The following is a 23,997-nucleotide window of genomic DNA, read 5'->3' as shown; positions in this document are numbered from 1 at the left end:
AAGTGGGTTAAATTATTGGCCAGGCTTCAGTGATAACTGTGGCACTTTGCATAGAGTGGGCAAGAAACTCTATTAGACCATGACTCATGTCCTAGCAACAACATTCCCAGCCATGACAATGGGCACGCTTAGAGACTTCAACCATTGGTAAGTCAGTTTATTGACCGGAAAATCTATGGATTAGACACCATAGCCTTGGGCTGAGAGACAAGGCCTAAAAATCATATATATATATATATATATCAGTTTTTTATTTTTTATTATGGCTGATTCATGATCTATAGCTAAATGTTTTCTCTGCAAAAAAGCTTTGTTGTATAATAAAAGGTCAGTGCACTGCACTGCATTTCAAAACACTCAGTAATAATATAATAGAATTCAAGGCTTGTGAATTTATACCTAGGCTAAATATAAACCTTCCACAATCATAAGACACACTAATCACTTATTCAAAATAATTGTACCTGTTTTTTTCCAATAATCACTGATCTGGCTTTCAAGTCAGTCTATGAAAATCTTTTTGTCACAAATTTAACCAGAATCATGCATAACGCACATTCACTAACAATTATTAACTTTGTAGCAGGCATTATAGAAAAAGAACACAGCTCTCAAACAATCTCTCAACCACAAGCCCACGTGTTAGTGAGTAGCCAGCTAATCTCTATATTTCAAATTCAGCCAACTTGGATCTGTTTGCTAGCCAACAAGAAAACAGTTTAATTGTTATGAACACACTCTTCTGTCCATGTCCAGCTGTTTGAACAGCATGCTAGCCTGTCCACCTTTTGAAATCAAGTGGCCTACCTTCTCAGAAAGAGAATGAGTTGCCAAATCCGAATATCAGGGATGGGCAACTGGCGGCCCGACTAAAGGCCCACGGATTAAATTCCCAACAAAAAATGTATCCGATTAATTTAGGGACGATTAATTTAGGGACGACATTGCGAGATTGAATAGAAAGTGTGTTGTGCATCAGTAGTTTCTCTTATATGTCAATGTATTATTATTTTTTATTTTAAATCACAGCCCCCATCCCCGCAGGAGGCCTTTTGCTTTCTGGTAGGCCATCATTGTAAATAAGAATTTGTTCTTAACTGACTTGACTAGTTAAATAAAAAGTAAAAAAATAAAATAAAATCAGCTACCAGCTACCAAGCTTCTACCCCCAAGCCATAAGACATTTCTCTCCGCCACCGGGAATATTTGTAGAATTGCAGCAGACTTGCATTAAAACTGCAACATTTGCTCTACACCCCATGGCAAAATGTGTGGAATTGATCAAAATTAACTCTAAAAACTAAAATTATGTTGGATGACAGCAACTGCAGCCCCTCATGACTTCAGATGTTTTGTGGCCCCCACCTTCATCAAAGTTGCCCATCCCTACCTTCTATAATTGTGTTTTATGCTTATTGCACATTTATAAACTGAAGACTAGACATTTTGTATAATAGTCTTTGGCTAAAATGCTGCTAGCGGTAGGTGGTACTGGAATGCCGCGCACGACAGACTAAGCATTAATTTTCCACAATAAATGTTCATTAATTCTCCCATTTTAGTAGTGTCTGCTTTAAGCAATTTGAGTAGTTGAGACATAAAAAGGGTTAAAGGTTGGATCAAATCTCAAATGCATAGCTAGTTGAGGGTAAGATACGTGTGTGTGTGTGTAAACAGAGAGGAAGAGGTGAAGCGAGAGGTATCACTCTCGACAAAATCTGTCCAATATAAGCCCAATGCGTTTCTCTGGGCTTATTTTGGACCTAAGGTTGGTCGCCTTCCTTCCCACCTCTGGAATATCACGCAAAAACATACATTCGCCCAGCTCTAACTGCGCCCACTGAACAGTATGAGCATGGTACCTATTCACTGCTTTTCATACCTGTGGAAGCTGCCATTGACCTTGAATGACGAACCATCAAACAGGCAAAGCGTAAATATAGGACTAAGATTACACCGGCTCTGAAGCTCGTCGGATGTGGCAGGGTTTGCAAAATATTATGGACTACAAAGGGAAGCCCAGCCGCAAGCTGTCCAGTGACACAAGCCTACCCGATGAGCTGAATTACTTCTATGCTTACTTCGAGGCAAGCAACACTGAAACATGTATGAGAGCAGCAGCTGTTCCAGACGACTGTGTGATCAAGGTCGCAGGGCCAGACGGATTCCCAGGACGTGTACTCTGACTGATTCACTCCGTAATAAATACATGTTTTAAGCAGACCACCATAGTCTCTGTGCCCAAGAACACCAAGGTAACCTGCCTAAATGACTGCCGACACGTAGCACTCACATCTGTAGCCATGAAATGTTTTGAAAGGCTTGTCATGACTCACATCAACACCATCATCCCAGAGACCCTAGACCCACTCCATTTTGCATACTGCCCCAACAGACCCACAGATGATGCAGTCTCTATTGCACTCCACACTGCCCTTTCCTACCTGGACAAAAGGAGCACCTACATGAGAATGCTGTTCATTGACTACAGGTCAGCGTTTAACACCATAGTGCCCTCAAAGCTCATCACTAAGCTAAGGACCCTGGGACTAAACACATCCCTCTGCAACTGGATCCTGGACTTCCTGACGGGCCACCCCCAGTTGGTAAGGGTAAGCAACAACACATCTGCCATGCTGATCCTCAACACGGGGGCCATTCAGGGGTGCATGCTCAGCCCCCTCCTGTACTCCATGTTCACCCACAACTGTGTGGCCAAGCATGACTCCAACACCATCATTAAGTTCTCACGACACAACGGTGGTAGGCCTCATCACCGACAACGATGAGACAGCCTATAGGGAGGTCGTCAGAGACCTGGAAGTGTGGTGCCAGGACAACAAACTCGACGTGATCAAGAAAAAGGAGATGATCGTGGACTACAGGAAAAGGAGGGCAGAGCACGCCCCAATTCTCATCGACAGGGCTGTAATGGAGCAGGTCGAGAGCCTCAAGTTCCTTGGTGTCCACATCAACATACTATCATGGTCCAAACACACCAAGACAGTCGTGAAGAGGGCACAACACCTATTCCCCCTGAGGAGACTGAAAAGATTTGGCATGGGTCCTCGGATCCTGAAAAAGTTACTTGTCAAGCACAAAGTAGATGTCCTGACTGACTTGCCAAAATTATAGTTTGTTAAAAAGATAATTGTGAAGTGGTTGAGAAAAGAGTTTATGACTCCAACCTAAGTGTATGTAAACTTACGAATTCAACTGTATATCGAGAATACAGTATATAAATACACAGTACAAAACCCCATAGCAAATTGGATAGAATTGCAGGAAATTATCTTCAGGTGTCCAGAATATGAATAATATATATCCATATGTATGTGAATGGTGTGTATAGATCGTATAGATAGTATTTGAATAGAATAGGGGTGTATAGCAGTAGTTATATAGGACGAGCCATGACTAGAATATAGTATATACATATAAAGTGGATAAAACAGTACGCAAACATTATTAAAGTGACCAGTGTTCAATGAATATGTACATAGGGCAGCGGTCTCTAAGGTGAATGGTAGAGTACCGGGTGGTAGCCGGCTAGCAACAGTGTCTGAGGTTCAGAGCAGGGTACTGGGCAGATGCCGGGTAGTGCTGACTGTTTAACAGTCTGATTGCCTGGAGATAGATGGTTATCGGTCTCTCGGTCCCAGCTTTGATGCACCTGTACTGTCTCCGCCTTCTAGATGGTAGCTGGGTGAACAGGCCGTGGATCAGGTGGCCATGGTACTTGATGATCTTCTTGCCCTTCCTGTGACACCGGGTGCTGTAGATATCATGGACGGCAGGCAGTGTGCCCCGATGATGCGTTGCGCTGACCGCACCACCCTCTGGAGAGCCATGCGGTTGCGGACAGTGCAATTGTCATACCAGGCAGTGATACAGCCCGACAGGATGCTCTCAATGGTGCATCTGTAAAAGTTTGTGAGGGTCTTAGGGGCCAAGCCAAATTTCTTAAGCCTCCTGAGGTTGAAGAGGCACTGTTGTGCCTTCTTCACCAAACTGTAGTCGATGAACAGCATTCTTACATAGGTATTCCTCTTGTCCAGGTGGGATAGGGCAGTGTACAGTGCGAAGGCGATTGCATCGTCCATGGATCTGTTGGGGTGCTTGCAACCTGTAGTGGGTCTAAGGAGTCAGGTAAGATGGAGGTGATATGGTCCTTAACATCTTGAAGCAAGTGGGGACAACAGACTGTGATAGTGATGGATTGAATATATCCGTAAACACTCCAGCCAGCTGGTCTGTGCATGCTCTGCAGCTTGGCTGCAGCTTGGGATGTCGTCTGGGCCGGCAGCCTTGAGAGGGTTAACAGACTTAAATGTCTTACTCACGTCGGCCACGAAGATCGGGAGCACACAGTCCTCGTGAGCGGCGGGGGCCCACATCAGCGGCTCGGTGCGGTTTTCCTTGAAGTGGGCGAAGAAGTTGTTTAACTTGTCCAGGAGCAAGTGTGCCCACGATGTGGCTGTCTTTTATAATCCTTGATTGTCTGGAGATTCCCCATTCCTGTCCCAGCCTACAAGACATGCCCATTTAACTCTAATCTCCAACCAGAGCGAAAGACGTGCAGGATTCACCAAACTAATGGCACCATAAGATCCACGGCATTGTCGCTAACATTGTATTTTCAACTGGAATTAGAGTGTTTCTGAAGTATTTGCTGCCAACGTGGCACTTTGTAAAAGTCTGAAGGCTATATCAGAGGCACTGGTCTCAACAATACACTGTTTAAAATGGAGAAATGCATCCCAATGAGCTAGATGAAGTGAACATGATTCAATTCTAGTTTGACTTGGTTCTTATGCAGCAATAGTGTCTTAAATCATGTGGAAGACATTTGGACCAAATTATACAGGTGTAAAATATCCCAGCTCGTTGGACATAACACCTACTCACAGTATTACACCACTAAGCTTTCCCTTGTGAGTTCTTACTGCTATTAACATTTATGTAGATAATGCTCCCCAATCTATCAATTTCGACTACAGCTTCTATGAGGTAAGTGAGTAAAGTGTCGATCTCCTCCCTGTATTCAATCTGACAGCTGCACAATCCAATGGACAGAACTTTGACATAAATTAAATAATGGGCTGCAGTGAGATTCAGAGATAAATAATTTAGTATGGAATAGTTCCATTCTGAAACTCCACTTTCTCAAGACTAGTGTGCACTACAGAGCTTAGTACACTCCAGAGAAGAGCTGGGCGATATGAACAAAAATACATACTGATAAATCAAACAATTTTTTACCATATCTACGCTCTCTTGATGTAGGCATATTCACTGCTAATGGCGCGCACTGCGGGCGCATCAAAACCATACCAACTAGATCCTAATCCGGTTGTGAAGTGGTGCCATGAACTCAATATTAAGAGGTGAGAAATACATTATATATTTATAGAAAGCTGTGACACTCCTCTCTGGAACTACAATAGTAGCTGCTTTGAAAAATGTATTTTTCCCGCAATAGCATTTTGAGCAACGGTCATGCTTGTGCTTCTCAGTTCCTATGTGCGCACAGTTGGGAGAGGGAGTGAGAGTCAGCAGCCCACAGTGAAACAGGAACAGGCACATATAAACATTCATAGCAAGAATTAAGATAATGCATAGGCTATTTCTGTTGACCAAATAATGGTTTTAAGAACAATCTACAGGAACAGTTGTGTAGAAAATGACCAACGTAAGCAAAATGCTTCGGTAAGAGGAAGGCAATGTCGGTGATGTTAATTTTCATTTTATCATCCCAGCTCTACTCAAGGGTCCCCATCCCAACCTCTGGTTAGATATGAAGCAAGACACTGGACAAACAGTGAAGGAATGTGAGTTCTGAGGGCAGACTTTGGACTTGAGCAAGCCCCTGTCAACAGACCAAAGCCATTCTGTGCACGTCAAAGTGGAATTAGAAGTTCAGATGAAAGATGTCGTTCTCTTTGCATCCTGGCCTGATTATCGACATTCAATAGACTAGGTCTAATTCAAAACTCTATTTTTATTTGGTATACAATGTCAATCCAGCACATAGTGTTTGCTTGTGGAACTATGCTATCCATGGGACTATGCTATGGAACACACTTTCACTGAGCAACTATCACTGAATCAACCAAAATCGTAAAAACACAGTTCAACATAATTCACAAAATACCAATGAAAACTAATTGTATTATTACTTTCACCAATATTTTTGCCTTAGAGCAGGGGTTCTCAAACTTTTTGGGGCTGGGGAACCCTCTGGTGATAGCAAATTCATCAGGGACCCCAACATAATCAGAAAACAACTAGAGTGGGATAGCATACAAGGAGTTTTACTAGGACTTCTGCAGTGCATAGCCGGACTAACCAAATCTCCGGCAATGGCTAGGAACATTTTAAAGATCTGGCTCTTGGCATCAGAGAAAACATTTTGCAGTTTTCAAGCAACTTTCCTACAATCTACACATTTTGTCATTGGACAGAGAGATTTTTTGTGGATGCAGCTTTAAAAGGTCCAATGCAGGAAAACTGAAACTTTGCTCTTATTGGCCAAGAGGTTTGGAACTCTGTTATTGGTCTATAAAATCATATGGAATTAAATATATCAATCACTCAGTCCATTTACACTTATTTTCAGAAAAAAAACTTGCAGGGATGATCAAATGGAATAATTCAGAAAGCCTTGCAAGTTGAAATACAGCCTGAGGTTGTTTATTAACCAGTACACCTGCAACTCTTTTCTCCCCTGATGCCAATATAAAATAACTCATACAATAAATATTGACTCGAAGAAAGTAATCTACCGTCCAAAATAAGAAACGTCACAGACGCGGGCAATGTTTCTAATAGCTAACGCTGGTTACATTATAGCACAGTTACACAGTTACACAAACAGCATTTCCAAAATAACTGTAGATTATTTTCAGGACAAAAGGTAATTTAGCATAGACAGGCCTACTGAAAGCCCCCACCTTACATTAGCCTACAGGTGTCAACCTTCCAATAGTTTTGGTCAATGAAAGTTGTAAAACCATCGTCTAAGTGTATTTCAATATTTTACTGTTTTATTAAAACTGTGTCCCTACATTACCAACAAGGTTCACAAACGTTTCTGTCAACGGTAACATCACAACGGTTCGAGAGACAAAGACCCAACAAGTTGTAGACATCTGAGCAGCTACATTTCCTAATAGTTTATAGTTCTTAGGGCTTACCTGGCCATTGCGATGCTACGGGTGTCAGAAGAACCAGGCAAAAGCAAAGTAGTGGCCACGAGCAACACCTGCAACGAGGTAACACATCGTGTATTAAATTAATAATCATATCTTTCGATTTCTTTACATCCCCCATGAGCGTATATTAATGAAAAATACCTCATTTCCATCTCTGTTTTGGTAGTGACCAAGTTCAAAGGCTACATGTGATTTCTGGGCCAATAAATGTAAAACTTTTCGCAATTTCCCTGGTCCCCCACGATTGATTCGAAGCCGGTTGAACAGCTGATGCTCGGCTGTCGGCTCTGCTGGTTACAGAGAAAATCGTGGGAGAGAAAAGTGACCCACATAATCTGACAAAGGAGAATCCTTCTGGGTCCTAAAGAGTGCCAGGTTTCCGACTGTAGGTGCCTTTTGCGTCTTCTTCTTCAATGAGGTTTAGTGGTGGTTGGCATCCAATAAATGTTGCATTACCGCCCCCTATTACACTGTAGTATAACTCCCTTACACCACTTAACACACCCTGTAACTCTTCTGAGGAAAAGTCTCGCACACCCAAATACCTCTCTGCAGCTGCAACAAATGCCTCAATTTTCTGCAATTTACATTCCATCCTTGCAGTACAATTGTTAACCATTGCTATAAATGCTAAAAATCCAATCTTACTGAAACATATATCACTTGTTGGTTTATCCCTCTGTACTGGTACAGATTTACTACTCACACCACTCCTCTCAGGATCACTCTCCCTTAACCAGCTGCTATTTTAGTATGTAAATCTTGGTGGGTCAAAAGAATTGTGGGATGCATGCCAGCAAAGCCACTACACAACACTAAACAATACATTAATTGCACTATAACGGTGACAAACGGTGCCCACAAAAAGTTAGGGCCTACATAAAGCTGTCCCAAAAGCAGAGTCCCACCCCCTTACCACTGCTACACCTGGCTTTCAGCGGAGCCTTGTCTGGCATCGAAACAGTTCATTCAGCCTCATTTACTGCCTTTTAAAAAAACATAGCTGATATGGCTGACTTGCTTAAACAAATGTGGTTTCTACTGACAGTTGAGATGTACAAACTATGGCATAAGAACGACCAGCGATAAGAGGCAATCCATCATTTCAATTAAGACATTAATGAGCGAGCAACGACGGATGTAGTCAATATAACAAATTGTTCAGCACTTTTGAAAACTACAGAAACAAAATTCATAACATGGGTCGTTCTTACAGTGTACACCCTGAACAACAAGTCAGAACTGTAGGATAAATAAAGGGGGCATATAATAAGACAATGAAAACTCTTACAATATTCGATGATTACATCTCTCTAAAACAGGTTATAGGCTACATGTCCACCACCAAGTTAGAACAGTAGGCAAAATTAAGAGGTGAAAATAGACCAAATTATTAGGGTGAGGCACATTGAACACCGTTTGGGTCTTTGCGTGTCAAAAAAGATACACGTCATACAGTATAACACTATATGACGTGTTAAATAATCTTTTAATTTGACACGTCAAATAACACAATTCTATTATATAATGTTGTGTGTGCTATCAGTAGCACTGTCAAAGCTGTACAAAAAAGTTGGCAAACAAGCACACACAGGGCCACGAACGATGTGTTTACAATACAGCGTTGTGGAAAATAGACCAAATTAGGCACATACTATCAGCTTACTACACATCATGCACTTTTTATGACTTTCTTAGCTACAGTATGCATATCTTCCTTGCATATTACATAATTTATGCAGCAGCATACAATATATTTTTGAACTCACCTTGCAAAGGTGACACAGAGGTCCTTTGTGGGCAAATTGTGTCATCAAAGTCTGACATTCTCTGGATTTATGGTGGGAACTCGGGGGGAAAAAACACACAGCCACTCCATTGAATAGCAGGTTAACATTAGTGGTTGCTTTGCAATGTTTGCAGTTAGCCACTGATTACTTCCAAACGACTCACTGTTGAATTTGCGATTTCCAACATGTTCTTTATGTCCAATGGTCGATGAGCACCGATACATTTTATCTATAATTTCTCTTTATTATTTCTCTTCATATGACAAGGATTAAAAAGGATTTGCCAGTAGATTGTCGACTTGATTCATGATGATGACTGCTAGCTAAGACTTTGAAAGTAAGATATTGACATGATCAGTCCAATCAAAGCTACCGTGCATATAAAGTGATTTGACGTCATTTTATCTGTGGCCAATGACTTTGAGCCTTCTTGGAAGAGTACTTGCAATATAACTCTATGGCAGGACATATATATATATATGTATTTATTAACACATTTTTTGCTAAAAAATGAGGGGTCAAAACAGGTGGGGCTCTGCCCTGAATGACGGGTCGCCACTGCCCATGACCCATCTTACTCTATTTTCTTCACTGCCTCAGCATATGACAACTTCTGCACTACTCTAACCCTGGAAACCTCAAACCTGCCTCTCTCGCCCTGTAGGGGCCTGACTGCATGAGGTGTTCTTCTTTCTTTCCTCTACTTCTTTGAGGTTTATTGACAGACTACACTCATAAGGTGTAGTGCCGCCACCTACTGTACGGGGTAGTACAAAATACCCCAAAAATAAAATATGTTTTAGATGAACAAATTCATACTAATAAATAAATAATTAATAATAAACACTAACCGAATTCACGCTACTACCCTGAATTTCAAACAAAAACAAAAACTGTACTCCTTCAGTCGGATTTAAATATCAGATCCTTACACAGGCTCAGGAACCTGGGAGGGGGGAACTCGTCATTCAGTACTCACTGTAATATTTCATAGTTCAGTCCTGGAGAGCCAGAAATCTATTTGCCGCCTTGACAATGATGTATAGCTTAGATTTTTTATTAGTTTGAGTAGCGCAAGTGATAAATTGCGCTACTCAAACTAATAAAAAATCAAACACAACAAAATCTACCTTCTTCACTATTAGTGTGTCGGGATCCTACTCCTGCATGCCATTCACTGCAGATTGTGGGACATTCACTAACATCTCTTCTCTACTCACTCCTTCAGCTATTTTCACTGCTCCTCCACATAGGAGACCTGCTGGATCGCCCTGATCCTAGCTACTGCGACCTCCTTCATCCTTACAGGGCACTGCGGGAACTCGGGAACGTAATTACCATCACAATTACAACAAGATGCTTAATCTGACTCTTCAACTACTACACATTTATTCCTTCAACAAACACTTGCCACGTGTCCAAACGTTTTTACAATTGTAACACTGCAATGGCTTCGGCACTTACGGTCTCACCGCAAATCTCACATACCCAAGTTTTATATACATTGGGAGAACCACTTCATCAACAGTAAACAGTAAAACCGATAGGCTTTGCTCCTTCTTTCCGTCTATCATTCGATTCAAGCAACGTGCGTCTACCACTCCTGGAATGTCATCCTTAAATCACACAGATTCTTTGTCCAACGAGACACCAGAGATGACACCTTTCACCGGTGCCCTACTCTGACAATCATAGCTTTCCCCATCATACGTTGACATCTTGTAGAGCAACAGAGCTTTCTCCTTTTGCGCTTTTGACACACACAAAATCAACATCATACCGCTCCTGGTCACTCTGACCAATTCCACTTTATCCAATTCGTCCTTTGTCATCTTCGAGACCGCAAACGGGTCACCCAAAAAATCATCCTTGCTCGTGAATCGCACTTCAACCATGAACTGCTGTTCATTTCCAACTTTAGTCCTTCTTACTCCACTCTTCTTCACCATCGTCAACTCATTATCATCAACTGTACTTGTGCCAAGAGAATAGCACAATACCTCCGCTTCCGCCATAGCTTCCGGATCCTCTGCTTTGTCCAGCTTAACCTCGTCTTCGATCTGCAAGAGGTGTGTTTGGAATATATATATTTCTATTTTTTAGCACCATTTTTATTTGCTTCTTAAGGATGCTTTGATCTGGATCCTGGAGCGTGTGTTACCCTGATCTGCACTATAAAGCATATGTGAAACATAAACGAATACTGGCCCAAACATACAATGCCTTCAGAAAGTATTCACAACCTGTCACGCCCTGACTTTAGTTATATTTGTTTTCTTTATTTTTTGGTTAGGTCAGGGTGTGACAAGGGTGGTTTGTTTAGTTTTTGTATTGTCTAGGGGTTTGGTCTTGTCTAGGGTTTTTGTTTATCTATGGGGGTTTTGTATGGTCTAAGGGTTTGTAGGTTTATGGTGGCCTGAATTGGTTCCCAATCAGAGACAGCTGTTTCTTGTTGTCTCTGATTGGGGAGTCTATTTAGGTTGCCATTTTCCATGTTGGTTTTGTGAGTAGTTGTTTTCTGTTTTGTGTGAGTACCTGACAGAACTGTTGCGTTTTGTTCCACATTTGTTTTTGTTTCAAGTGTTCAGGTTATAATAAACATGTCCCACGCTGCGCTTTGGTCTACTCCTTATTCCTCAGACGAACGTCGTTACAGAACTACCCACCACCAACGGACCAAGCAGCGTGGTATGGAGGAGCAGAGGGTTCAGGACTCCTGGACTTGGGAGGAGATATTGGACGGTAAGGGACCACGGAGACAGGCTGGGGAATATCGCCGCCCAAAAGAAGAACTGGAGGCAGTGAAAGCTGAGAGGCGGCGATATGAGGCAAGGAAGCGCAGCAGGCACGAGGCAGCCCCCACTTTTTTGGGGGGGAGGCACACGGGGGGATTGGCGGAGTCAGGCGATAGACCTGAGCCAACTCCCCGTGCTTACCAGAAGCAGCGTAGTACTGGTCAGGCACCGTGTTATGCGGTGAAGCGCACGGTGTCGCCAGTGCGCGCTCATAGCCCGGAGCGCTAGTGGGCATTGAGCCTAATGGAGAGGTGCGAGCGGTAAGCACCAGATCTCCAGTGCTCCCCCACAGCCCGGTTCGACCTGTGCCTGCACTCTGGAGGGGCCGGGCTAAAGTGGGCATTCAGCCTGGAGGAGTGGTGCCAAGGCTGCGCTCCAGTGCTCCCCCACAGCCCAGTTTATCCGGTGCCTCCTCTACGCACCAGGCCTCCTGTAGGTCTCCCCAGCCTGGTGGGCCCTGTGGCAGCCCCACGCACCAGGCTGTCTCTGCGTCTCCTCCCTCCAGAGTCGCCCTCCAGTCCGGACCCTCCAACTACGCCCTCCAGTCTGGAGCCTCCAGCGACGCCCTCCAGTCCGAACCCTCTAGCGACGCCCTCCAGTCCGAACCCTCTAGCGACGCCCTCCAGTCCGGAGCCTCCAGCGGCGCCCTTCAGTCCGGAGCTTCCAGCGACGCCCTCCAGTCCGGAGCGTCCAGCATCGCCCTCCATCACCCAGTCCGGGGCCCGCTACGAGGGCCCCCAGTCCGGGGCCCGCTACGAGAGTCCCCAGTCCGGGGCCCGCTACGAGGGTCCCCAGTCCGGGGTCTACGTCCCGCACCAGAGCCGCCACCGCGGAGAAATGCCCACCCAGACCCTCCCGTATAGGTTCAGGTTGTGCGGCCGGAGTCCGCACCTTTGGGGGAGGGGGGGGGGGGTACTGTCACGCCCTGACCGTAGAGCTTTTTATGTCTCTATTTTGGTTTGGTCAGGGTGTGATTTGGGTGGGCATTCTATGTTAATTTTCTATGTTTTGTATTTCTTTGTTTGGCCGGGTGTGGTTCTCAATCAAAGACAGTTGTCTATCGTTGTCTCTGATTGAGAATCATACTTAGGCAGCTTTTTCCCACCTGTGTTTTGTGGGTAGTTTTGTGTTTCTGCACCTGACAGGACTGTTTCGGTTTTCGTTCATTCTCTTTGTTATTTTTGTTATTAGTGTTCAGTTGTAATAAAAAGCATGAACATTTACCACGCTGCGCTTTGGTCCGAACCTTCTCATTCCAGACGACGAACGTTACATTCAGTCTGCTTTCCAACAGACACTGAGAGATGAATTCACCTTTTAGCAGGACAATAACCTCAAACACTGGGGTTGCTTACCAAGATAACATTGAATGTTCCTGATTGGCCTAGTTATCATTTTTTCAAATCTATGGCAAGACTTAAAAATGGCTGTCTAGCAATGATCGACAACCAAGTTGACAGAGCCTAAAGATTAAAAAGAAATAATAAATAGAATGTAATAAATATTGTACAATACAGGTGTGCAAAGATTTCAGAGACTTACCCTGAAAGACTCACAGCTGTAATCGCTGCCAAATGTGTTTCAAACATGTATTGACTCAGGGGTTTGAATACTTATGTAAATTAGATATTTATGTTCTTAATTTTTAATTTCCTCAGTGAGATTAAGAGCGTTCATACTGTGCTTCAGCAGCTGACAAACACATTTGAATGTGTGGCAGGGCGCTTGTCCCACGTCACCAAAGGTGTCCCTCAACAACACAAAGCAGGCCCGACAACACAGCATGATATCCCCCCACAACACCAATTCAGTGTACACAGCTTAAGATGTGACTCACCTATACGCCATTGAGAATGAGCCATCAACATCCACCATGGCCACATATCCTCTGTAGCATCCATTGAATAGCTTTTGTCCTGTCTGATTTTACCAGTAGATAAGTAGATAAGTAGATGAGTAGATAAGGCCACTATAGCCTACTTTAGGAACATGGATTACTTAAATATGTTGTTTTCTAATACAAACATTCAATTGATTGTTTGCACAGCCTACACATATTTTGTGTTTGATTGTTAAAATACTGCTTCATCGTAATGTACAATGTGACATTCTATTTGTTTCTCCCATTCTTCTCTGCAGATCCCCTCAAGCTCTGCCAAGTTGGATGGGGAGCGTCTCTGCTCAGCTATTTTCAGGTCTCTCCAAAAGATGTTAGATCGGGTTAATGTCCGGTCTCTGGCTGGGCCACTCAAGGACCATCAGAGACTTGTCCCGAAGTGTCACGTTCGTCATAACGATGAGACCAAGGCGCAGCGTGATTGGAATACATTCTTATTTTAATTAAACGAAGAACACTTAAACAAAACAACAAAACGAACGTGACGCTATAAACAACTAGTGCTGACATGCAACTACACATAGACAATAACCCACAAAACCTAAATGGAAAATGGCAACCTAAATAGGATCCCCAATCAGAGACAACGATAAACAGCTGCCTCTGATTGGGAACCAATTCAGGCCACCATAGACCTACAATAACCTAGACTTACAAAAATCCCATAGTTCTACAAAAACCCCTAGACAACACAAAACACGCATACCCTCCCACGTCACACCCTGACCTGACCAAAATAATACAGAAAACATATATAACTAAGGTCAGGGCGTGACACGAAGCCACCACTGCATTGTCTTGGCTGTGTGCTTTTGGTTGTTGTCCTGTTGGAAGATGAACCTTCGCCCCATTTTGAGGTCGTGAGCTCTCTGGAGCAGCTTTTCATCAAGGATCTCTCTGCACTTTGCACTGTTCATCTTTCCCTCGATCCTGACTAGTCTCCCAGTCCCTGACACTGAAAAACATCCCCACAGCATGGTGCTGCCACCACCATAATTCACTGTAGGGATAGTGCAGGTTTCCTCCAGACGTGATGCTTGGCATTCAGGCCAAAGAGTTCAATCTTGGTTTCATCAGACCAAAGAATCTTGTTTCTCATGGTGTGAGAGTCTTTAGGTGCCTTTTGGCAAATTCCATGAGCCTTTTACTGAGGCGTGACTTCCGTCTGGCCACTCTACCATAAAGGCCTGATTGGTGGAGTGCTGCAGAGATTGGTTGTCTTTCTGGAAGGTTCTCCCATCTCCACAGAGGAACTATGGAGCTCTTTCAGAGTGACCATTGGGTTCTTGGTCACCTCCCTGACAAAGGCCCTTCTCCCCCGATTGCTCAGTTTGGCCGATCAGCCAGCTCTAGGAAGAGTCTTGGTGGTTCCAAACTACATCAATTTAAGAATGATGGAGGCCACTGGGTTCTTGGGGACTTTCAATACTGACAACATTTTTTGGCACCCTTCCCCAGATCTGTGCCCTCATCACAACTCTGTCTCGGGGCTCTACGGACATTTCCTTCGACCTAATGGCTTGGTTTTTGCTCTGACATGCACTGTCAACTGTGGGACCTTGTATAGACAGGTATGTGCCTTTCCAAATCATGTCCAATTAATTGAATTTACCACAGGTGGACTCCAATCAAGTTGTAGAAACATCTCAAGGATGATCAATGGAAACAGGATGCACCTGAGCTCAATTTCGAGTCTCACAGCAAAGGGTCTGAATACTGGTAAATATGTTTTTTTATACATTTGCAAACATTTATAAAAACCTTTTTTCGATTTGTCATCATGGGGTATTGTGTGTAGATTGATGAGGACTTAAAAAAAATCTATTTCATAATAAGGCTGTAACGTAACAAAATGTGGAAAAAGTCAAGGGGTCTGAATACTTTCATAATGCACTGTATATGCCTGCCATCATATCATTTTGGCTAGTGTTCTTCATAGATATTAGATGGCTGGTGCCACCTAACGGACAACATTGTAACTGCACTTGTGGGTACATTTCCTTGACTGTTATTATATGCTATAAGCAACAAGTTGCGCAGAAATAGCCAGGCATCTTTTTACTCACCTTGTATGCTGAGAAACATATTACATTTCAACTTTTGATTAATCTTTAAACAGTTGGCCTCGGCAATATTGTGTGAACCTACTGTGTCTGTTAAGGTGGAGAGTTTGCTGCTCTTACATCGTTCAGTATAGAGTACCATAGTATGATTCATAATACCTATAAAACCAAAACAAGGAAATGGTTCCAATAATTTCTCCACCATACATTTTTCCGATAGGTGATTTTAGAAACACTTAAAATAAGTGCTTTGTTTCATGTAGGTTTCCCGTGGCATGACGGTTTGATAGCTGTGAATATCTCTCGAGGACACGTGGCTTTTAACAATATATTCGCCTGTATTTACCCCCAAAACTGAAATACAAATTACCTGCTGGTGTGGCTATCATGATGAGTTGGACGAGACTGCCGAATCAAGGCAAAGGTAAGAATCTCTGGAATGATGAATAGATTTGCAAAATTTCTTTAAAATGACAATTGTGAATGGTCTTGTGCAAGTTTTAAATTGACACAATACCTATTAGCAAAGGTGTCAGCTGGAGATGATGTGTAGGAGCTTGCATGGATTTGTAGTCTTGCATGATGTCTACTTTGATGATAATTAGCATTTTTTAATCTGAAAGTAAACAGAGTTTTACATGGTTATCAAAACATCACACAAGGGTAAGCCTACATGAAACACAGACCTTATTTTAAGTGTTTCTAAAATTTGCTGTGGGAAAAATGAATGGTGGAAAAACTATTGGAACCATTTCCCTGTTTGATTGCTAGGTTTTATGGGTATTATGACACCTCCATTGTGGGGCACCATCGAGAACATCCTGACTGGTTGAATCACCGCCTGGTATGGCAACTGTTCGGCCTCCGACCGCAAGGCGCTACAGAGGGTAGTGCGTACGGCCCAGTACATTACTGGGGCCAAGCTTCCTGTCATCCAGGAAGCTTGGCTGCGTGCATATGTGCTGCGTGCATATGTATTCAACCTCTTTGCTATGAAGCCCCTAAATAAGATCTGGTGCAACCAATTACCTTCAGAAGTAACATAATTTGTTAAATAAAGTCCATCTGTGTGCAATCTAAGTATCACATGATATGTCACATGATCTCAGTATATATACACCTGTTCTGAAAGGTCACAGATTCTGCAACACCACTAAGCAAGGGGCACCACCAAGCAAGCGGCACCATGAAGACCAAGGAGCTCCTCAAACAGGTCAGGGACAAAGTTGTGGAGAAGTACAGATCAGAGTTGGGTTATAAAAAAATATCAGAAACTTTGAACATCCCACAGAGCACACTCAAATCCATTATTAAACAACAAACCTGCCGAGAGAGGGCCACCCACCAAAACTCACGGAACAGGCAAGGAGGGCATTAATCAGAGATGCAACAATGAGAACAAAGTTAACCCTGACGGAGCTGCAATGCTCCACAGCGGAGATTGGAGTATCTGTCCATAGTACACTCCACAGAGCTGGGCTTTACGGAAGAGAGGCCAGGTTAAAGGAAAAAAAATAAGCAAACACGTTTGGTGTTCGCCAAATGGCATGTGGGAGACTCCCCAAACATATGGAAGAAGGTACTCTGGTCAGATGAGACTAAAATGGAGCTTTGTGGCCATCAAAGAAAACGCTCTGTCTGGCGCAAACCCAACACCTTTCATCACCCCGAGAACACCATCCCCACAGTGAAGCATGGTGGTGGCAGCATCATGCTGTGCGTTTTCATCGGCAGGGACTCGGGAAACTGGTCAGAATTCAAGGAATGATGGACTTAATTGAGGAAAATAAGAACAATCCAAAATTTCTTTTTGATACTGTTGCAAAGCTAACTAAAAAGCAGCATTCCCCAAGAGAGGATGGCTTTCACTTCAGCAGTAATAAATTCATGAACTTCTTTGAGGAAAAAATCATGATCATTAGAAAGCAAATTACGGACTCCTCTTTAAATCTGCATATTCCTCCAGGGCTTAGCTGTCCTGGATCTGCACAGCTCTGCCAGGGCCTGGGATCGGGAGAGACACTTAAGTGTTTTAGTACTATATCTCTTGACACAATGATGAAAATAATCATGGCCTCTAAACCTTCAAGCTGCATACTGGATCCTATTCCTACTAAACTACTGAAAGAGCTGCTTCCTGTGCTTGGCCCTCCTATGTTGAACATAATAAACGGCTCTCTATCCACCGGATGTGTACCAAACTCACTAAAAGTGGCAGTAATAAAGCCTCTCTTGAAAAAGCCAAACCTTGACCCGGAAAATATAAAAAACTATCGGCCTATATCGAATCTTCCATTCCTCTCAAAAAAAATTGAAAAAGCTGTTGCGCAGCAACTCACTGCCTTCCTGAAGACAAACAATGTATACGAAATGCTTCAGTCTGGTTTTAGACCCCATCATAGCACTGAGACTGCACTTGTGAAGGTGGTAAATTACCTTTTAATGGCGTCAGACCGAGGCTCTGCATCTGTCCTCGTGCTACTAGACCTTAGTGCTGCCTTTGACACCATCGATCACCACATTCTTTTGGAGAGACTGGAAACCCAAATTGGTCTACACGGACAAGTTCTGGCCTGGTTTAGATCTTACCTGTCGGAAAGATATCAGTTTGTCTCTGTGAATGGTTTGTCCTCTGACAAATCAACTGTACATTTCGGTGTTCCACAAGGTTCCGTTTTAGGACCACTATTGTTTTCACTATATATTTTACCTCTTGGGGATGTTATTCGAAAACATAATGTTAACTTTCACTGCTATGCGGATGACACACAGCTGTACATTTCAATGAAACATGGTGAAGCCCCAAAATTGCCCTCGCTAGAAGCCTGTGTTTCAGACATAAGGAAGTGGATGGCTGCAAACTTTCTACTTTTAAACTCGGACAAAACAGAGATGCTTGTTCTAGGTCCCAAGAAACAAAGAGATCTTCTGTTAAATCTGACAATTAATCTTGATGGTTGTAAAGTCGTCTCAAATAAAACTGTGAAGGACCTCGGCGTTACTCTTGACCCTGATCTCTCTTTTGACGAACATATCAAGACTGTTTCAAGGACAGCTTTTTTCCATCTACGTAACATTGCAAAAATCAGACATTTTCTGTCCAAAAATGACGCAGAAAAATGTATCCATGCATTTGTTACTTCTAGGTTAGACTACTGCAATGCTCTACTTTCCGGCTACCCGGATAAAGCACAAAATAAACTTCAGTTAGTGCTAAATACGGCTGCTAGAATCCTGACTAGAACCAAGAAATTTGATCATATTACTCCAGTGCTAGCTTCCCTACACTGGCTTCCTGTTAAGGCAAGGGCTGATTTCAAGGTTTTACTGTTAACCTATAAAGCGTTACATGGGCTTGCTCCTACCTATCTTTCCGAGTTGGTCCTGCCGTACATACCTATACGTACGCTACGGTCACAAGACGCAGGCCTCCTAATTGTCCCTAGAATTTCTAAGCAAACAGCGGGAGGCAGGGCTTTCTCCTATAGATCTCCATTTTTATGGAACGGTCTGCCTACCCATGTGAGAGACGCAGACTCGGTCTCAACCTTTAAGTCTTTACTGAAGACTTATCTCTTCAGTAGGTCATATGATTGAGTGTAGTCTGGCCCAGGAGTGTGAAGGTGAACGGAAAGGCTCTGGAGCAACGAACCGCCCTTGCTGTCTCTGCCTGGCCGGTTCCCCTCTCTCCACTGGGATTCTCTGCCTCTAACCCTATTACAGGGGCTGAGTCACTGGCTTACTGGTGCTCTTTCATGCCGTCCCTGGGAGGGGTGCGTCACTTGAGTGGGTTGAGTTACTGACGTGATCTTCCTGTCTGGGTTGGCGCCCCCCCTTGGTTTGTGCTGTGGTGGAGATCTTTGTGGGCTATACTCGGCCTTGTCTCAGGATTGTAAGTTGGTGGTTGAAGATATCCCTCTAGTGGTGTGGGGGCTGTGCTTTGGCAAAGTGGGTGGGGTTATATCCTTCCTGTTTGGCCCTGTCCGGGGGTTTCTTCTGATGGGGCCACAGTGTCTCCTGACCCCTCCTGTCTCAGCCTCCAGTATTTATGCTGCAGTAGTTTGTGTCGGGGGGCTAGGGTCAGTTGGTTATACCTGGAGTACTTCTCCTATCTTATCCAGTGTCCTGTGTGAATTTAAGTATGCTCTCTCTAATTCTCTCGTTCTCTCTTTCTTTCTCTCTCTCGGAGAACCTGAGCCCTAAGACCATACGTCACGGCAAACCGGGCATGATGACTCCTTGCTGTCCCCAGTCCGCCTGGCCTTGCTGCTATTCCAGTTTCAGCTGTTCTGCCTGCGGTTATGGAACCCCTACCTGTCCCAGACCTGCTGTTTTCAACTCTTAATGATCGGCTATGAAAAGCCAACTGATATTTATTCCTGATTATTATTTGACCATGCTTGTCATTTATGAACATTTTGAAAATCTTGGCTCTCTCTAATTCTCTCCTTCTCTCTTTCTTTCTCTCTCTCGGAGGACCTGAGCCCTAGGACCATACGTCACGGCAAACCGGGCATGATGACTCCTTGGTGTCCCCAGTCCGCCTGGCCTTGCTGCTATTCCAGTTTCAGCTGTTCTGCCTGCGGTTATGGAACCCCTACCTGTCCCAGACCTGCTGTTTTCAACTCTTAATGATCGGCTATGAAAAGCCAACTGATATTTATTCCTGATTATTATTTGACCATGCTTGGCATTTATGAATATTTTGAACATCTTGGCATAGTCCTGTTATAATCTCCACCCGGCACAGCCAGAAGAGGACTGGCCACCCCTCATAGCCTGGTTCCTCTCTAGGTTTCTTCCTAGGTTTTGGCCTTTCTAGGGAGTTTTTCCTAGCCACCGTGCTTCTACACCTGCATTGCTTGCTGTTTGGGGTTTTAGGCTGGGTTTCTGTACAGCACTTCGAGATATTAGCTGATGTACGAAGGGCTATATAAATAAACTTGATTTGATTTAATTTGGTGCTAAATACAGGGAAATTCTTGAGGGAAACCTGTTTCAGTCTTCCAGAGATTTGAGACTGGGACGGTGGTTCACCTTCCAGCAGGACAATGACCCTACTGCTAAGCAACACTCAAGTGGTTTAAGGGGAAACATCCAACTTGAAGGAGCTGAAGCAGTTTTGCCTTGAAGAATGGGCAAAAATCCCAGTGGCTAGACTTGCAGCTGTAATTTCTGCAAAAGGTGGATCTACAAAGTATTGAGTTTGAGGGTGTGAATAGTAATGCACACTCAAGTTTTAATTTTTTTTGTCTTATTTTTTGTTTGTTTCACAATAAAAAAATATTTTGCATCTTCAAAATGGTAGGCATGTTGTGTAAATCAAATGATACAAACCCCCCCAAAATAAAATTTCCTTCCAGGTTGTACGGCAACAAAATAGGAAAAATGTGCTTTGAATGGTGATAGACATTTGGGTGACATCTAAACCAAAAATAAGACATTGTTTTTTCATTGGAATTTGGTTCTACTTCTAAATGGTTGAAAGCATATTGATGACACATTGGAAATTCAACTAACTTTTGGCTGTGATTTTGAGTGGGTGAATATATGTTGTAATTGATCAATGTCTCACACAAATATTTCCCAATTATTAATGCTGAAATTACGTGTTGTGCCCAGTGGGCTGTGTCTAGCAGGCTTGAGCTAAATTCAATATCGTTTGGTTAAGTTTAATTCAATGAAAGAGTCATGAGTTTGACTTTAATTAGATAAAAATATTTTGCATTCACATTGACAGGGTACGACTAAAGGGTCATGACTGGCATGGCAAACCATAACTCTAACCCTAACCTTAACCAGAAGCCAACCCCTAACCTTAACCAATCAGGTAATTCATCGGTTAGTGCTATGGGTTGGCATGGTTTTGCTGGTCAGTTTATGTCCCTTTAGTTTTCCCCACATTAACATAAAAGTGTGACCTCAAGAGGCCCAGATGGCCTTTATAACTTGAGAAATGTGCCTGGAGGTAGTGCAATGTATTCAACTCTTGACGTATGATGTAAGTAAGTTGACACCACTCACTAGTATAGGTTAGAGGTAAAACTAGCTCGTAGAAATACGGTTTTCATTTAGACCATTCTCTGAACAAAGCTTAGGATATTCTGTTGAGTTTACTAATCAGGCCATTAAATAAAGCTATTGACCAGGGTTGTGGTCAATTCCATTGAACTCAGTTAAGTCAGCTAATAAAGTGCATTAGCATGGCGAGATGTGCTCTATGACATACTACAGAGGATGCAGTCATACCTTATAAATACTCTCCTGACATCAGTAGGATTTGATAGGTCATTTGACCGGGAAGGAATTTCCCTTATAAATTCTTGTCTGGGGTCAAATACATAGGAGATGCTAGCTGGATGTAAGCAGTGTATACTGTAACTGCTCAAGTTACTAACACAGAGTAACCCTAATAACATAACTAGTTGTCCTGCTATTTTGCACATTTTTCCACAATGCTGAAATAAAATGTTGCTGTTTTAAAGCAAATTTCTTGCAATTCTACAAATGTTTCCATGAGGCTGAGAGTAAATTATGCAGTTTTACAGCTAATTTCCTATAATTCTTAAAATTTTTGTGATGGCTTATGGCGTGTTCATATGCTATCCGGCGAGGGGGTTGCGGGGGTGTGTGGTATGCCAGTGCATTTATTTATATCCTCTATAATATCTGGAAAGTACCCACATACAGTAGGTGACAGTAGCATTAATCTCTTCTGTTTATTTTGTGGTCGATACGGAGATGTCACAAGGACAGGAAAACATTTAGGGGTGTTGGAATACAAGTTGGAATACAATATCACTATCAACTTATCACCAAAAATAGGCGCATGATGTCACACAGTCGGTTTAGATTAGTAATATGGGACATTTTGTAACATTCAATTGTCCAGAAGATAAAAGCTTGATCCCTTGTTAACATCCCTTGTTGATCCCTTGTTATTTGACCAGTAGTTTCCTTGATATTGCTAAATGTGCTTAACCTGTCCAACGCCTTTAAGACACTTTTGAACAAATCGGACTGCCCACACAGAGCGACGGGCCATCACCTCAAATGAGCGACGTGCTCCCTGGCCAGTCCAGGCATGTCCCAACCATCCCTGCTTGGCTGTAGTCCTGCCCCAGCGCACATCCACATGCCTCTTAAAAGCCATATGTTTACACAAGATAGCTACCATTATCGCCGCTCTTCCAGGAGTAACAACTTTTGTCTCTATATTCTCCAGATTAGATAGGAGAATATAGATTTCAAACTTGAATGATCCTATCTCCAAGTCAATTTATCAGGTAATGTCTAATGGATCCAGCCAGACAAATAACTTTGTTTTGCGTGTGTGTGTGTGTTTCTATGCTAGAATTTCAAAATGAGGCAGTAAATTGTTCTTCTCAAATAAATGAAGATATGTATCAGTTTAAAGACCATCCCTGGCATATACTTTTATGATCTTTAAAGGTTGACTTTGGCAGTGGCGATTTTAGCATGTAAATCTTGATGGGGCAAACTCCCCAACATTTTTTTAGATGCATGCCAGATAAGCCACCACACAACACAACACTAAACAATATGTTAATTGCGCACACACATCAATTGATTAATGGACTGCTGAATGTATATTTTTCTCTCTTGCTATGTTTGCACTTTTCAGTATTATGTCTATCTCTGATAAGCTACCCAGGAAAGGGTTGAAGATAGCCCATATCAATACTATATGTAGCCTTAGAAATAAGGTTCATGAAATCAATAACTTGATAACATCAGATAACATTCATATATTAGCCATTTCTGAGATTCACTTACAGTGGTTCCTCCTTTAAAAGTTGCGTCATACTGCGGCACACCTTGCGTGCTGCCGCACCATTCTGTAGCGCGTCATTTAATTGTCAGCCATTTTTTCTGTTGCTGCAAGTTAGTGCTAGTTTGACAACCAGAGGGCATCTTTGAGAAGCATTTGATAGTCTTCCATATTGGCATTACCTGAGATGGGGAGGGCACATTCTGGGGAGGGCACATGGGAGACCGGGGTCAATTCCCCAACGGGGGGGAATGATTAGGTTGTCATTGTAAATAAGAATTTGTTCTATACTGATTACATATGTATTTCATAGTTGTGATGTCTTCACTATTATTCTACAATGTAGAAAATAGTAAAAATAAAGAAAAATCCTGGAATGAGTAGGTGTGTCTAAACTTTTGACTGGTACTTACTTACTTAATTTGATTAATATTATGGTGTTTCTA

The 23,997-nt window shown here is 42.8% G+C and overlaps 1 protein-coding gene across 1 annotated transcript in view; it reads right to left on the bottom strand.

Annotated features, from left to right (window-relative positions):
* The window catches only part of LOC139538289 (collagen alpha-1(XVIII) chain-like), a 193,989-nt gene extending 186,466 nt beyond the window's left edge, over positions 1–7,523 (bottom strand). Inside the window, exons 1-2 of the mRNA XM_071340143.1 lie at positions 7,356–7,523; positions 7,197–7,264 (exon numbers count right to left, since the gene is read on the bottom strand). Coding sequence (XP_071196244.1) covers positions 7,197–7,264; positions 7,356–7,366 — 79 coding nt within the window. The 5' untranslated portion in view covers positions 7,367–7,523. The remainder of the gene's footprint in view (positions 1–7,196; positions 7,265–7,355) is intronic.
* Positions 7,524–23,997: the final 16,474 nt, after the last annotated feature.

Source organism: Salvelinus alpinus, chromosome 14, assembly GCF_045679555.1.
Source record: "Salvelinus alpinus chromosome 14, SLU_Salpinus.1, whole genome shotgun sequence".
NCBI classification, from domain to species: domain Eukaryota; kingdom Metazoa; phylum Chordata; class Actinopteri; order Salmoniformes; family Salmonidae; genus Salvelinus; species Salvelinus alpinus.
The sequence above is the reverse complement of the archived record's forward strand: the minus strand, read 5'-3'. Positions and strand labels throughout refer to the sequence as shown.